This window comes from Cibotium barometz, chromosome 47 (genome assembly GCF_041138505.1).
Source record: "Cibotium barometz isolate CiBa-2024 chromosome 47, ASM4113850v1, whole genome shotgun sequence".
In the NCBI taxonomy this organism is placed as follows: Eukaryota; Viridiplantae; Streptophyta; class Polypodiopsida; order Cyatheales; family Cibotiaceae; genus Cibotium; species Cibotium barometz.
In genome coordinates, this window is record NC_141092.1 from 21,530,452 (window position 1) to 21,545,983 (window position 15,532).

The window sequence follows — 15,532 nt, forward strand, 5'->3', positions numbered from 1 at the left end:
TTCTTCAAAAACTCACATTAGAAAAGCACTCTTATTCTTGAAAAACTCACATAATCTATTTAATAGTAATGCAAAACAACATTTTGGTGTGATCTTGACAAGAATACCAAGTATATTTGTTCAATTGTCACAAAAAAACACGTACTTTGGAGGCAGCTTAAAGATGCAAGTTCGTTATTCTTCGAGTGAATGTACCAAGGCTATGAGAAAAAGATCATGTACCACAAAATTCATGCCTTCTCACATACATATATTTTACTGCAACCAATCAGCTCATACAATAATGTTGATCTGAAGTGTTACAACTGTGCAGATAGACTGGAGGTAAAACCCGCATTTTGACAGTTTTTGCATTTTTGCTTATTTCATGCCTTCAAAAGAATGCTTGTATTACAAGAATAACCGAACTTTTAAAAGGTGTAGCTATGGAAGCCTCTTATCTACTGAAGAAAACACGCGTCTCAGAGCAGGAGGGAGAATCAGACCCCCTGTTCTTCAAATCCCTGTTTTCAACCCAATCAAAGGTTGTTGCCATACATCCTTTGAAACCTTACTGCAGCTTCCATTTTCATCCTCCCAATCAACCTTGAATTTCGAACAGCCTTTTACAATAAGCACCTCTTTCTCGGGAACAATGGGTGTGCTTCACAAATAGCGAGAATCACAAACAAGTGAAGCTAGCTAAAATTGTGTTACATGCCTGATTGTGACTAGCATATCTATACAATTTGAATCCCGGTTTGCTCAAGTCCTTGGATGAAGAAAGCTTCTGACCAGAGACGGAGATGAAGTTGAATTCAGAGGAACAATTGAGAACTCACTCCCAGTTGAATCACCCCCATCAATAGCTGAGGTTGGTTCGTTTTCAAAAGTCATAGCCTCTGTCGTGAATTTTGGTGTTGAAGAGGCTTCGACTTTTCCGTATGTATTATTACCGTAAGAGAGGTTGCCTGATTCCTGAAACCTGTGTGTACTGGGAGAAGACGTAGGCTGCTTTTTGCCAAGTGCTGATGCTTCCGCAGAGACTGCCTCTCTCTTTTCTCTTTCTTCTGATTCCTTCAGCAGAAAATCAATCCAGAGATCTGAAAATGACTGCAGAGAACAACCCAAAGTCCATCCACAATATCAACATACGATAAGTGAAAACAGCCTAGAAATGGCACTTTTGTGATAGCAAAACCTAGAACAATGATGAAGAGCATGGGTTTCAGACAGAAAAGTAGACGATCAGAAAACAGCACCTGATTATCTGTTTGTGACAAAGAAGGCATTGACGATGATGAACCGGTTTTAAGAATCCCGCCTACAACACGACCAGGAAGGCCCAGAACCCCACGGACCACACCCTTGCCTCCACCTTGCTGGGCAAAACCTATCGCTTGCTTATCCTCATTAGAAAAACCCAGCATTCGTGCCATCAAATCTAGGACCTGCATCATTAGATAGAAAACCCATTCTCTAATTTTATGTGAAGAAGAGACTGTGACCTTAGAATCAAATGTGCATTGACAGTAAGAATTGCGAGTTTGAATCAAAAACTCACACTAAGTAGACTAAGTTGCCTCAACAAAACACAAACAAAAGGAATAGAATATTGAACAATAAGGCACTTGCCTGAAATGCTAAAAGCTTTATTGAAGCCAAAAAAAAAGTGTTTTTACCTCTTTGCTCTGATGCCTCTGAAAATATGTCACCAGTAACTTGATGACAATCCGTCTGGCATATTTCAGAGATGATGCTCAGCACAAAATGTTTGTTTCAAAGACCTATCTTGAGCGAAAAAACTTGATTGGGAACATACCCATGCACAAGCGCAAACACACACACCTGTCTACATAGTAATCTGAGTCAGATGACATCCTGTTGAGGCGAGTTAAGCTTTGTTCAAGAGCTCTTCGCAGCATCAAAATATCTGCCTCAAGTTTGTGAGTCTTTTCCTGACTTTCGGCAACTTTCTTCTGCTCCAATGCAAGCTTTTCCAAAAGCTCTTCCTTTTCCTTATTTTTCACTTCCATAGCACTGTTTGCTATCTGCTCTTGTGATCATACCAAGAACACATTAATTAAGGTGAAGGTTGCACAGCGATGCAACATAGAGAACATGCTTGGCTAATTCACATAGCAACTTGAATCTCAAGCCCAATCTTAAAATACAGATGTTTAATTCCTTACAGCCACAAAAGGTCCCTGCTTAGCATCACTATTACAATGAAGCCACAGAATGCATCTCTTTGATTACAAATTTAGCATATTATTGGTAGTGCCTCTCTCTACCCATCTTTTCAGTGTCTACACTCAGACGAGGTTAACCTTGGCCATACAAAAAGGTCAGTGCATTCCATAGTGGCAATGCAACATGTAACGTATCATTTTGAAGTAATGTACTTTGTTCAGTTTAGGCCAAATACGCAATACGCTGCAGAAGGCAGACGGGGGCACTTATACATTCACTGAAGCCTTGGCTGCAGTGAGTACATGATAGTTGTTACTTACAGGTCTAAATTACATGCTTTACTTGTGTGCTGTATAGAGCCTACCCCTTGCCCCTCCCCTTTCCATGGTATACTTGCCAGGTCCTTTTCCAGATTTAATGTCAATGTGCTGTGTAGTGGATAAAGCTCCAACATAGCCAACTGGAGTAAGAAAAGAAGATGCTGCTCGTGTGATCTCACCAGATGTCTAGCCCCAAAACCTGGTACCCACTCACTACAGGGCAACAACAGATAGCACCGTAGCCCTAAAATCCTAAGTCGAGGCGCTACTTATTCAAGGCCTATCCTTGATCCACAGGAACATATTAGTGAGGTTCATGACCAGAGGATACATGGTTATATCTAGGACACATGCTACTGTTCCACAACATATATACATATACTTGATCTAGAAGTAGCTTATTGCTGTGGCTAGTGATGATCATTGCACTTCTCCCTACTATTCTTCGCACAGACAAACTACATTCTGTACAATGGAGCTAAATAATTCCAGATTGTGTATTGCTGAAACAAAAATCTCCATCTCATGCATCAAGAAAACGTCCTCCTATTAGTTTTTAAAAAACACCTACTCCACGCAGACTACAACCCTAAAAGGAGGACAAGAAGTCAAGAAACAGTCATACGAGTTCACAAAACCATAAAACAAGGGTTTAACTCCTTCCCTGGCTGGCTGCTCTTGGAGGGGGAGGGAGAGGGACAAGAGGGAGGGGGGGAAGGTGGGGGGCTGGGGGAAGAAGAGGGAACACTAGGGGCATGTAGTGCCAAACAAGTCTTGGGTCTCCTAAAGAAAAGCCCGGGCTCCAAGTGCACAAGAAAGCTGCTCGACACTGCAACATCCCGTCCAAGTCACCAGTAAAGATGATCCCAGCAGCCCCAAAGGGTGTGGATGAAGTACATCAGGATAGAACAGATGGAGTCCGTAGGCAGGGTGACGCAATCATCGATAATCTCACTGCACCAGGCCCTCCATATATGTCCCGGCGGCGATGCCGCTGATGAGATCCCATCTCTGGTCCACATGGTGCTCTGTAGTCCAAGGAGGCACCAGGTTTGAAGTGGCAGACTGGTTGAAATCTGAAAGTGGCTGAGAGGCCCGTGCCGATGTCCTCATAAAGTGTCAATGGCCCCACGTCCATGGACTAAGCAATCGAACCCCGGATGATGGTCAGGTCCGCAGGAGAGTGCTGGGCTCAGAAGTGAGCAGGTGAAGGATCCTCCACAGACCTGATGTGCCTTAAGGCAGTTCCAAAGGCAATGAGATTGAGTCCCGGGGTTTTGTTTTGTTTTGTTTTTCCTTTCTTTCTTTCTTTTTTTGGCGCATGGGGAGCCCGCGGGGGGGGGGGGGGGGGGGGTGGGGCTGTGTGGGGTTTCGGCACAACAGCTGCATGCACAAGCAGCAGGCTGGCCTGCAATGGCCAACCATGTGCCAACCACAAGGCTCTTGTGGGCTAGCAACCAAAGGAAGAGAGCGATCTTCCAGAAGCAGAAACTCTTCAAAAGCTGATGCCGAAAATCCAACAGGATGAGGGGAGAAAGGCCATGAGCCCGCCAGTGGGTGGCACACCATTGACCTCCTGAAGGAGAATGTGAGGCTCAAACTGGCAGACTACTAGAAGAAGGGGATGCCTGGGCCTCCGGGATCCCTCCAGTATGCGTTAAATCTCTTAACCACTCCTTTAAAGGTCTTCGTCGCCACATTGTCTACTTAAAAGAAAACTTTTCTATCTAATGTCAGATTTTCCCATTGGCAAAACAGCAGTATTGTCTAATAGTCAGCAGGCTACAGCTAAGCTCAGGACTTGTTGAAAGCTCAGTCATTATATACAACGAGCCTTCAGACAAGAATGATGTAAAACATGCGTTGAAATGTAATACCTTCAGTTGATCTGAAACTGCACCAAGTTCCTTCCTTGCTGCAGAAAGTTCGACATGTAGCCGATCCTAAAAAGAAAAATCTAAAGATTATCATTCATACCTCAACGACAGACTTAAGGAGCAGGTAAGATTTTCTTAAAGACATTACTACAGCACAGCTTTAGACTTCAGAGAGGTTCTAAACAAGCTAAGCATGTCTTGAGTATAGAATGTTTTGTTTTGATACCTTAGCCTCACTTTCAGCATAGTACTGTCCCAGAGCTGCTTGAAGATTAAGAAGTTCACCATCCTTAGATTCTAGCGCACTCATACAGGCAGCTAACTTTTTCTTCAGGTTTAAGATTTCCTGATTGGCTTCTTCTAGCCACTCATTATTTTTTTGGTTCGCTTCTGCTTGTTTTGCTAGTGTTTGTGCCAGAGTTTGCTCTAGACGCATTGCCCGCATGATGCTTGCATCAGCTTTTTCTTCGAGTTCTGTTATGTGCTTACTATCTTGTTCCATCTTTTCTGAGTCCGATTGTTCCTGCAGTGCGGTATCAGAAATAACAAACCTTAATCAGTATACATTAATCAATGCAGATAAGTTAACATAACCACTCTCGCCATGGCGTCACCACATCCTGTCAGCTGCTGTACCAAAGTGGCCTACACTGTAACATAAAATAATGTTCCGTGAATTGAATGGTACATTATCATTCATGATGAGAATAGATATGTATAATTATTATAGTCCGTACCTAAAAAGGTTTTCCCCATCTAATTTCTTCTTCTATCATGCTTGTTACCGAGTAACCATGAATTATTCTAGCTGGCATCTGTCAACCACACATGGCTTAAGTCCATCACAGCAGGCCAAAAAGACCCACAAAGCAAGAGCTCCCCCCTGGTACCCAACATGGCAGTGACGCACCCCCCACACCCCCCGCCCCCTCCCGTGGGGTGCACACCCTCCCTCAACTCAGTCCTCCCCCATGGTGCCCCTGTCTGCACTCTCTCCTGAGCCCTCTTCTCATGCACACCCTCCACCCTCTTCCTAACCCCCTTTCTGTCTGCTGCTAGTGGCCCCTTCCCTCGCCCTGCCTTCACCTCCTTTGCTCCCACTCTCCCCATGGCTCCCACCACCATCCCAGTTCTCCCATATGCAAGGGATTGTAATGTCTTGGTGCAAGTTGTATAAAAAGGGGACTTCCCCACATTTGAAGGCAATCAATACATTTTAGTTTGTTTGTTTCATTCTCTTTATTTTTGGGCAATCAATTGTGCTACAAGTGTAGCGTAATTTTGGCAATCTTGCTCGGGAGGGGGAGTTTCCATCTCTCCCCCTCCCCAAGTCTCCGAGCCATGGTTTTTAGAGGTGCAAAGGCGAGGCGTGTATGGTACACGCCCCGAAAGACACGTATTTTTTAGAGACGTTAGATGCATTTGTTTATATATATATATATATATATATATATATATATATATATATACACACACACACACACACACACACACACACACAATGATGAATCACGAATCTATTATCTGCTCACTGTTTTGAGTGTTCAATCATGCTTAATTTCTTTAAAAGTTAATGGTCTAGACTCTCTCTCTCTCTCTCTCTCTCTCTCTCTATATATATATATATATATATATATATATATATATATATAGAGAGAGAGAGAGAGAGAGAGAGAGAGAGAGAGAGGGGCTAGGGCACATCAAAAAGATTCATGACCCAGGGACCACGCTCCATACATCACTCCAACTCCAAAGTCCAACCATCAGATCTACCACTAGCAGCCTCACTTTCATCACTACTAGAAGAAGGCTATTCACTATATTCAAAATGAAAATCCCCATCTGAGATGGGATTGCCATCATCATCATACTCAAGGCTTCAAACATCTACATCCTCAAGGGCTCCACCCTGACAAGGTGGTGCATCCTCATCCCCGCAACATAGGTAGAAGAGCTAGTAAATCCCCGTTGAGGATATGTCTGGATGGGTGGTCAAGCTCCTCCTCGTCTAACCTGACAACCTCAACTCACCACACTAATGCCTCCTCTGCTCGTGGTGCTGGAATGAGAACCACTAGCAGCAAGGCACTCACGACCTCGAGCACAGGTGATACGCATATCTATCTCCTCTAGCTCTCTACGGAGCTCAGCATAGATGGCATCTTCCTATGTCTCTTGCCTCAGTTGACTACTCCTAAGGTTCTGTGCAGTGTGTGTGTGTGTGTGTGTGTGTGTGTGTGTGTGTGAGAGAGAGAGAGAGAGGGTGAAAGTGTGTGTGTGTGAGAGAGAGAGAGAGGGTGCAAGTCTTGAAAGTTGAGAGAGAGAGAGAGAGAGACTAGAGTGTGTAATATGTATGTATGAGCCTTAGAGAAGGAGAGAGAGGGTGTGTATGAGGGAGAGAGAGAGTGTGTGTGAGCGAGAGTGACAAGTGTGTGTGTTTGAGTCTTGAGAAAGGTTTAAGGGAGAGAGGGAGAGTGTGTATGAGAGAGGGAGAGAGTGTGTGTGTGAGAGGGAGAGAGAGTGTGTGTGAGAGGGTCTGCCTTGGGCCCTTAAAGCCCCTGTCTAGAGACTCAAACGAGCAAAAAGGAGGCAAATCTCAAACGTCCAGAAACGGGCAAAAAAAATTTGTTGACTATGCACACACGCCTCGATCAAGGACCCGAACGCCTCGATCGCCTCGAATTGAGAGGAACCGCCAAGGTGGAAAAGTACGGTGCGGTACGGTACGCATTCAAGTACGGGTTGAGATTTTGAGGTACGTTAATACGTAAGGTCCGTAAAAGCATAAAAAATATACTATATAGTGTACATATATATACAAAAAAATGAATGGAAAAACAATTCATTTCTGAACATTCAACAACAACACAATTACCGAAATGAGAGCTATCAATAAACAAAAGCACAAATAAGTTTCACAAAATGGAATCAATCAAACGTTCAATACCCATGACTCAAATGCCAGTGGCCACAGATTACATACTATAAGCATTGAACAATCAATCAAAATTTAAAAGTTAAAGGGCAGTTTACTGTCTAGAGAAGCCAAAAAATAATAGTTCTAGTAACTAGTGTCGCTATCACTGCACATTGCAGAGTGCTCAATGATCAATCCACTTCATCACGATCAAATGATGAAGAAGATGAAGTTCCAAGATCTCCATCTCTCAACATGTTTCCTTCGCTATCATACTCTGGCTCTGCAATGGCGGTGACCGTAGCAGCGGCTGGCACCACATCATCAACATCTCTCACTGCAATGTCTGTATCAATGAGAGGAATGGCTACGTTCGCACGACTCTGAATTGGTAGCTTTCCTCTTTTGATGCTCTCTCTCCGTTTAGCCTCTGGATCTGGGTCTGGCTCCTATAACTATATGTCATAAGCTCGGGCACATGCTCTCGTCACTCACCGATCCACGCTCTCAAGTTCCCTATGCAGTTGACAAAGCAACTCTTCTTGCTCATCTCTCAATAGTTGCGCAGCCTCATCTGCAGTACCAAGCGTAGGATCTGCACTCATCTTGAAGCTATCCGGATCTACCTGTTGAATGCTAAGTTGTTAATACCAAAAGTATGTGTGTATCATGCGATAAAACACACACATACGTTAAACAAGAAAGTGCATATGTCATGTATCCTCACTTGCTTCGGTGTCCCGAACATGTGGAGACTCCACATGAGCTTCAAGTTTACCCTGCAATACACTAACTTCTATAACTAAGAAGTACTCAAATAATTCCGAATCTTGGGTGTGTATGAGCAAGTAAGAACTCCAATTATGCTCACATGCACCAGCAGAGCAATCCTACAGGCACAAGAATAATGTTTATACCATAAAAGTTAGACTGTACTCAACGTTTTGGGACAAACTTACAAAGGGACCCACGGTCAAAAATCTAAAATTAGTAAGATTACCTGAGATAAAATACAAAGAGCCAAGTGGCACAATTTTGGAAGTCCATGGTAACCATAATTCTGCCACCATGTCAAAGGAGACTTGCAAGTCACCTTTCTCAAAGCACTCTTCCTCGAAAAACACAAGCCCAAGCTATTCATATAGATAGATGATCATCTCCTGATCGAACTGCATCTGCCCGTCTTCTTAATATATCATGTCAACGTATGCATCTCGCATAGTAACCAAGGTAGCCTGTCAAAATAACTCAGGTGTCTTGTATAAAGGATGGAGCAATGCAGCCATCCCATGGATGGGACGACTCATATACGGACTCCATCAACAATGGCTATAATGTCATCCCGTCTACGAATAAATCAAGATTCAAGAATGAGATAGTCAAAGAAACCCACCCAAGTTACCTACATCAATTTAGGGTTTACATCATTGTAACAATTAAACAATGTAAGGTTTAGGTAGATAAAATACCGTTGCTGTGTAAGCGATGAACAAGCTCTAACATGGGCCTTCATCTCCATGAAAAAATGGTAGAGAAGTCCCAAAGTCGACCCCTCCATGTCGGTCATGCATAGAAGGACAAACACTGGCTTGAGAGCCACTGTGATGTTCTGCACCTTCGTCTAGAACTGCTCATCAAGCACTTTCCTCTGTATATACCTTGTGGACTCAGACTGAGCATGATGCATCAACCTCCACATATGATCCACCACTATTTGCGAAAGAGGATCTCAAAGCTTGAACAGCCTCTGCGACACGATGCACATGTATGCAAATCGTGTCTTCGAGGGACGAACCATGCCCAAAGGGTTATGGCTCCAGAAAATAGCTAGTGCTTGATGCTTTTTGTGAAAGAATGTAGTGATCCACGTAGCATCGGCAACCACAAGCTGTATCCATGGGAGCTTCCCTATGTCCTTCATAAGCAAGTCTAAGCAATGGGCTGCATAGGGGGTCCAAACAATGCGGGGAAACTCAGCCTCCACCATCTCTCCCATTGCCTGTTGGGGTTGGGGAGAGCTTGCCTGTACACAAACACACACACACACACACACAGTGAGCTTTGCTGCTGGAAAAGTACTCTTTGTTAATGACATACAAAAGTACAATGAGTACAAAATAAAAGCCTAGGGCAAGGTGCCCAACACACATAAGTGTGCTCACACGACTTGCGGAAAGCTTCAAACTTTTCCCTCGAAAGAGGCTTTGTAAACCCATCTGCTATATTGGCATGTGTAGGCACATAAGCCAAGTCAATCTCTCCTGCATGGAGCCTTTCCCTGACATAATGATAGTGAACCTCAATATGCTTTGTGCGGGCATGAAATACTGGGTTTCATGCAACTGCCGAAGCACTTTGACTGTCAGTGTAAATGGTGGTAGGAGATTGCTGTCCAACACCAAGATCGGCTAATAGGCGCCGTAGCCAAACACATTCCATAGTAGCTTGTAAAGGCTGCCTTGTATTCAACTTCACAGCAAGAAGTGGCCACTGTAGGCTGCTTCTTACAGAGCCATGAGATGCACGAGTCACCAAGAAAAAAACAGTTACCATTGGTTAACACTCACGTGTCGTAGCAACCTGCCCGATCACTATCTGTAAATGCAAGCAAGTATAATGTAGAAGAACTGCCATAGAACAAGACAAAGTTTACGGTGCCTTTAAGATAGCAAAAGACACGCTTACACGCTTGCCAATGCATAATAGTGCTCGGACAATGCATGAATCTGTTCAACTGAGAAACAGCGGACTGTATGTCCAAACGAGTAGGACATAAATAGATAAGGCATCCCACAGCCTGTTGATAGGTGGCAACATCAAAAGGCTCACCAGATGCTCAAGTGAAAGTTTTAGACCTGGTTCCATAGCAGTAGAAACAGGTTTACAATCTGTCATGTGAAAACGCTCAAGGAGCTGCTCAACATATCTGCACTAAGATAACATGATACCCCCCTCAGAAGGTATAAATTGTATGCCCAAATAGTAATGTAAATGCCCCATGTCTATGACATCAAATGCATGCTGCAAATCAGCTTTAAAAGCTGAAATATCACCCTCTTCAGGGCCAGTGATGAGCACGTCATCCACATAAAGAATAAGAATGAGAACATTGTTCCCGAATCCCAATGTGGCATACATAAAGTGTACTCTCAGCTGAACTATTCTGAAACCCTTTGGCAGTCAAGTATGCATGGATCTTGTGGTACCATGCACAAGACCATATAGTGCTTTATGTAAACAACATACTTTTTCTTTCTGCACCTTTTTGAACAAAGCCAAGAGCCTGAGATACATAAACTTCCTCCTACAAATCGCCATTCAAGAAGGTAGTTTTCACATCCAACTAATGTACATGCCATTGTTTGTGTGCAGCAATAATAGTACGTATAGTAGTCATACGTGAAGTGGGAGCAAACGTCTCGTCATAGTCAATGCCCTCACGTTGGGCATACTGTTTAGCGACCAAGCGAGCCTTATGGCGATCAACTGAACCATCAGGCTTACGTTTTAGCTTGAAAACCCATTTTGTGCCAATAGCACGTTTGCCACTAGGAGGCAAGTCACATAACTCCCAAGTACCATTTTTGTCAATGGAGTCCAACTCCGAACGCATGGCTGCCACCCAAATGTCATCCTCCAATGCATCAATATGAGAAATAGGTTCCTCGTTACAAGAGGTGGCAACAAGAGCTCTATCCACATAATGTGAAGATGCATGGCGAGAAGGAGCACATGTACGACCTGGCATAAATGTAGACTGTTTGCTATCACGCAAAGTCTCAACCAACCATCTAGGAACAACTTTTGACTTCATAGTGTCTACATCTTCCTCTGCCAATGCATCACCCAAGGAATCCTCATCAATTTGAGGCATTTCAGAATCAATTTGGGATAAGTTCAGCTGCTGATTTTTCTAGTTTTCAGCAAGCATAGGTGCCTGTAAATGAGCTGAAACTAGCTCTACATTATCCACATTTGAATTGAATAAAGGCAACAAAGCATCAAACACATCTTCCGGCCCAATAGATGGCTATCTGGTAAATGAGAGGAGTGGTTGAGATGCATATTCATCAAAGATAACATCTCTTGACACAACAATCTTGCTTGTATTAGGCACATAGAGTCTATATCCCTTACTCTCAGTACTATAACCAATGAAAATACATTTGATTGCCTTTGCATCAAGCTTATGTCTTTGTTGTGTGGGCACATGCACATATACCAAACACCCAAAGACTCTCACATAAGTCACCACTGGAATCCTGCCATTCCATGCTTCATAGGCAGTCGTAGATTTCAAGGCTTTAATGGGGCAACGATCAAGCCAAAACTTACTGGGCAGATCCTTGCTCTTGAGCATGCAACGTGCCATCTCCATAAGTGTACGATTACGTCTCTCTGCAACTCCATTCTGCTGAGTATAAGGGGTAGTACACTGATGGGAAATACAATTTAAGTGCATGTAAGATTTGAACTCATTTGACAAATATTCCCCCCCTCGATCTGTACGCAATGTGACAAGCTTGTGTCCACAAGCATTTTCAGCCATGGGACGGAAGTCTTTGAAAGCTGCAAAGGCACTTGACTTCACTTTTAAACCATTCACCCAACAAAACCAAGTGTAGTCATCAATGAACGTGATGAAATACAAGTGGCCTCCAAAAGATGGAGCCCTCATGGAACCACAAAGATCACTATGAATGAGCTGTAATGGACGGATAGCCCTCATAGTACCATCTTTAGGAAAGGAATTCTTGTGCATCTCTCCAAGAATACATCCCATACATGCTTGAATGGAACCTACATAGGAGAAAGTGCATGCACCATACCTTGCTTCTGCAAGCGTACAGGCGATGAGAAATTCAAGTGACCAAACCAAGCATGCCATAACTCAGTGTCACTCAACACACGGGAGGTGGATGCAACCATAGCATCATGAGAATGAGTACTCCTGTCATACATGTCAAGCTTATACAAGCCACTACATAATGTCCTAGAAAGCAAAGAGAAGCTGAATCTCTGTTCTCATACACTGAGCAACAATGGTCAACCGAACCTTAAACCCAGATAATGCAAGGGCTGAAACAGAAATGCGATTCTTCTTAATGCCTCGTACATATAAAGTGTCACTAAGAGTAACACTGTCCCCATCACATGCTGTTAGCTCCACATTGCCAATGCCTTTAATGGAGTATGAGGCATCATTGGCACACATAACTATGCCACCTGGAGGTGAATCCTGCAAAGTGGCAAAGAGATCTCTCCAAGAAGTGATATGCTTAGAAGCACCACTATCAAAGTACCAATCTCCAACTGGGATAGACATACAAGAAGCAGGCAAACTGCATGTAACTACTAATGCATAGCCCTCGTGAGCAAAGTTAGCCTCTTCTTTAGTGTTCATTGTCGCAGTCAAACCTTGTTGCTTCTTTTTCTTTTCACTCTCAATGCATTTCCTCCATTCCTCAATGAGATGGCCAGGTTTTCTGGAATAGTTGAATCTCTTCTTTTTCTTGGTTTCACCCTCTTTAAACGAGGTAGAATCTAAATGGGTATGTGGTTTGCCCTTAGGCTTACCACTAGATGAAGCCCTAGATTTACCATTGTTTCGATCAAAAGCACCAAATGCCTAATCGGCAGAAAGCATAGTAGTCCTAATAGAATGAGATTGCTCTTCCTCCAATAAGAGAGTCACCAACTCATCAAAGATATACAAGTTTGGATTACCCTTCATGAGTAGACGAAGAGTAGTAGCAAAACCCTGATAGGATTCTGGCAAACCCTGAAGCACTATAGATGCAAGTGAACCATTTGGAGTGACCTCATCAATAGTGATAAGCTGCTCTCGCAAATCCTTGATGTGGGTAAGGAACTTATCCATTGAATCACCCTCATCCATATGCTCAGACTCCATCTTCTTGCGAAGATAGGCAACACGAGCCTCATTGCGAACCTGATACAAAGAAGCAAGTACATCTCATGCACCCTTAGCAGAAGTGCATGAACGAATGTGCCGTATAACCTACCTTTCACATGAAAGGGCAATCAAAGCATGTGCCTGGGCATCCTTGGCATCCCATCTTAGCTGTTCTGGAGTGGGTGGCAAAGGTGCAGAAGATGTAGCACCACTTGAAGATACATCATCACCTGCAGCAATAGTCCCTAAAGTACTTGCTGCTCGTGTAGGTACAATAGGCTTGACATCAGCCCCTGATACATAGACCCACAAATTCTTTGCAACTAGTACATGTTTCATCATATATGCCTACATAGGATAGTTGGTGCCATCCAACTTATCATCAATGGAGAGCATACCAAACAAATCACTAGTATTCCCAAACATGGCTGTCACAAATACGTACAAACAGGTAGTGTGACTGAATCAAGGCAAAAATCTGCAAAGCAATCCAATGCTGAGACACCCGAAAATTGGGGGAAATGCCCCAAATGTGTCTTTATCACCTGTTCCAATGTTGTAACACCCAAAAACTGGGGGAAATGCCCCAATGCCAAAGAAATGTACTTATAATACCAAAATTACCTGCAAATAGTGTCAATTTTTGCAAAATCCCCAAATTTCTAGTACAATTACACACCAGATCCATGAAATCAATGCCAATTTCAGGCTCAATGGTGAAAAGCCCCAAAATTAATGCAGCTAATTTGCTAATTTTTTTAGCAATTTCTGAAATTTTTACAGAAATTAGAAATGATAGCAAAGATGGTTACTAGTTACTGTTGGCACGGGTTTCAAGGAGACCACTGCAGTTGAATGTGCAGGAGCTCGAGCAAATCTGTATGGCGGCATTGCTCTGCAGCAGGTACATGCGATGGCAGCGCTGTTCTGCAGAACTGTTGCAGGGCAGTGCAGCAGTTGCAGACGGCGCAGGGCAGCACAGGGCAGGGGCAGGTGGCTCGAATCCCTATGGAAGGTGTCACACAACAGGTGGGCAAAACCCTAACCCTAAACCTGGAAGAGCAGGTGGACGAAACCCTAACCCTAAACAGCTCTAATACCAATGTTGGGGTTGGGGAGAGCTTGCCTGTACACCACACACACACACACACACACACACACACACACACACACACACAGAGTGAGCTTGAACAAGAAACGTGGGAGAGCTTGCTGCTGGAAAATTACTCTTTGTTAATGAGGTACAAAAGTACAATGAGTACAGAATAAAAGCCTAGGGCAAGGTGCCCAACACACATAAGTGTGTTCACATGGGGAAAAAACTTATGTCCAGCCACCCACAGGGAAAAGTGCCCGTGTGTAAGCTGGGTTCACACCTAAACTAGCCGGGAATGGTCATGACCAACATTGCCTTGAAGTTAGACGCATTACCTGTGACAACTTGTACCACATTATCCACGCCCACCTCAATGATTGCCTATCAAATGTGTGTAAAGATGAACTCGCCGGAAATGCATTCACCTACCTTCCCAGCATCAACCGCACGTAAGAAGTATATGCCAAGGCAAGACAACACAAGGATATTGATGATGTGTCGTCTGCGGGTATCTCTCCAACCGTCGGAGATGATAGTGCAGCCAAATTGCTCCCACACATCTCTCACGGGTGCCAAGTCCTTGTCTATTACAGCCTTCTAATCATCCAAGACTGTAGTGCGCATCTTGGTGTAGTCAAGGCCTGTCCATGTGTCAATATGGCCAACTTGTGCGATAGTCCTAACCATTCTCTTCCATTGGTCAATGTGCAATACATTAAACAAGATATTGCACTGAATGAGAGTGCATGCTATCTCCATCTCTGGAACCTTCTGTCTTTCCTTTACCCATGAATGTGCATTGATGTGTGATTCCAAGGTGGATTGCCTTTGCACATGCTGTCAGTATGCACAGTAGAAAAATGAGACAAGTGCAGTGGAGAACAAAATGCACAAGTGTAGGAGAGAGAAGTTGTATAAACTCTGCTATATACACATGAAACCGATACGACATGGAGTGGGGGACCAAGGGTAGTATTTATACCACCCTCTAGTGCTGGATGGCCAGCCTAAAAGCAACCGACAACAGACTGTATGTTCATGACCAGAAAAATAGCCAGACGGATGACAAAAACCAATCGGCCATGACATATCACCAATCGGCCAAAAGAAAATCAGTAGTCGGCTAGTACAGTAGGAGTCAGCCAACACACAACTGCCCCACGACCAGAAAAAAATAGGGAAAACAAGGAAAAATGAGAAAGGCTCCTGGGCGAACACACCCACAACAAAGGC

At 43.7% G+C, this 15,532-nt stretch overlaps 1 protein-coding gene across 2 annotated transcripts in view; it reads right to left on the bottom strand.

The window, feature by feature from the left end:
• Positions 1–219: 219 nt before the first annotated feature.
• LOC147611497 (uncharacterized) overlaps positions 220–15,532 on the bottom strand; it is a 121,354-nt gene continuing 106,041 nt past the window's right edge. For both annotated transcript variants that reach the window (XM_086784597.1, XM_086784598.1), the window contains exons 9-14: positions 4,596–4,892; positions 4,370–4,435; positions 1,828–2,030; positions 1,662–1,716; positions 1,242–1,430; positions 220–1,092 (exon numbers count right to left, since the gene is read on the bottom strand). In XM_086784597.1, coding sequence (XP_086640723.1) covers positions 745–1,092; positions 1,242–1,430; positions 1,662–1,716; positions 1,828–2,030; positions 4,370–4,435; positions 4,596–4,892 — 1,158 coding nt within the window. In that variant the 3' untranslated portion in view covers positions 220–744. The remainder of the gene's footprint in view (positions 1,093–1,241; positions 1,431–1,661; positions 1,717–1,827; positions 2,031–4,369; positions 4,436–4,595; positions 4,893–15,532) is intronic.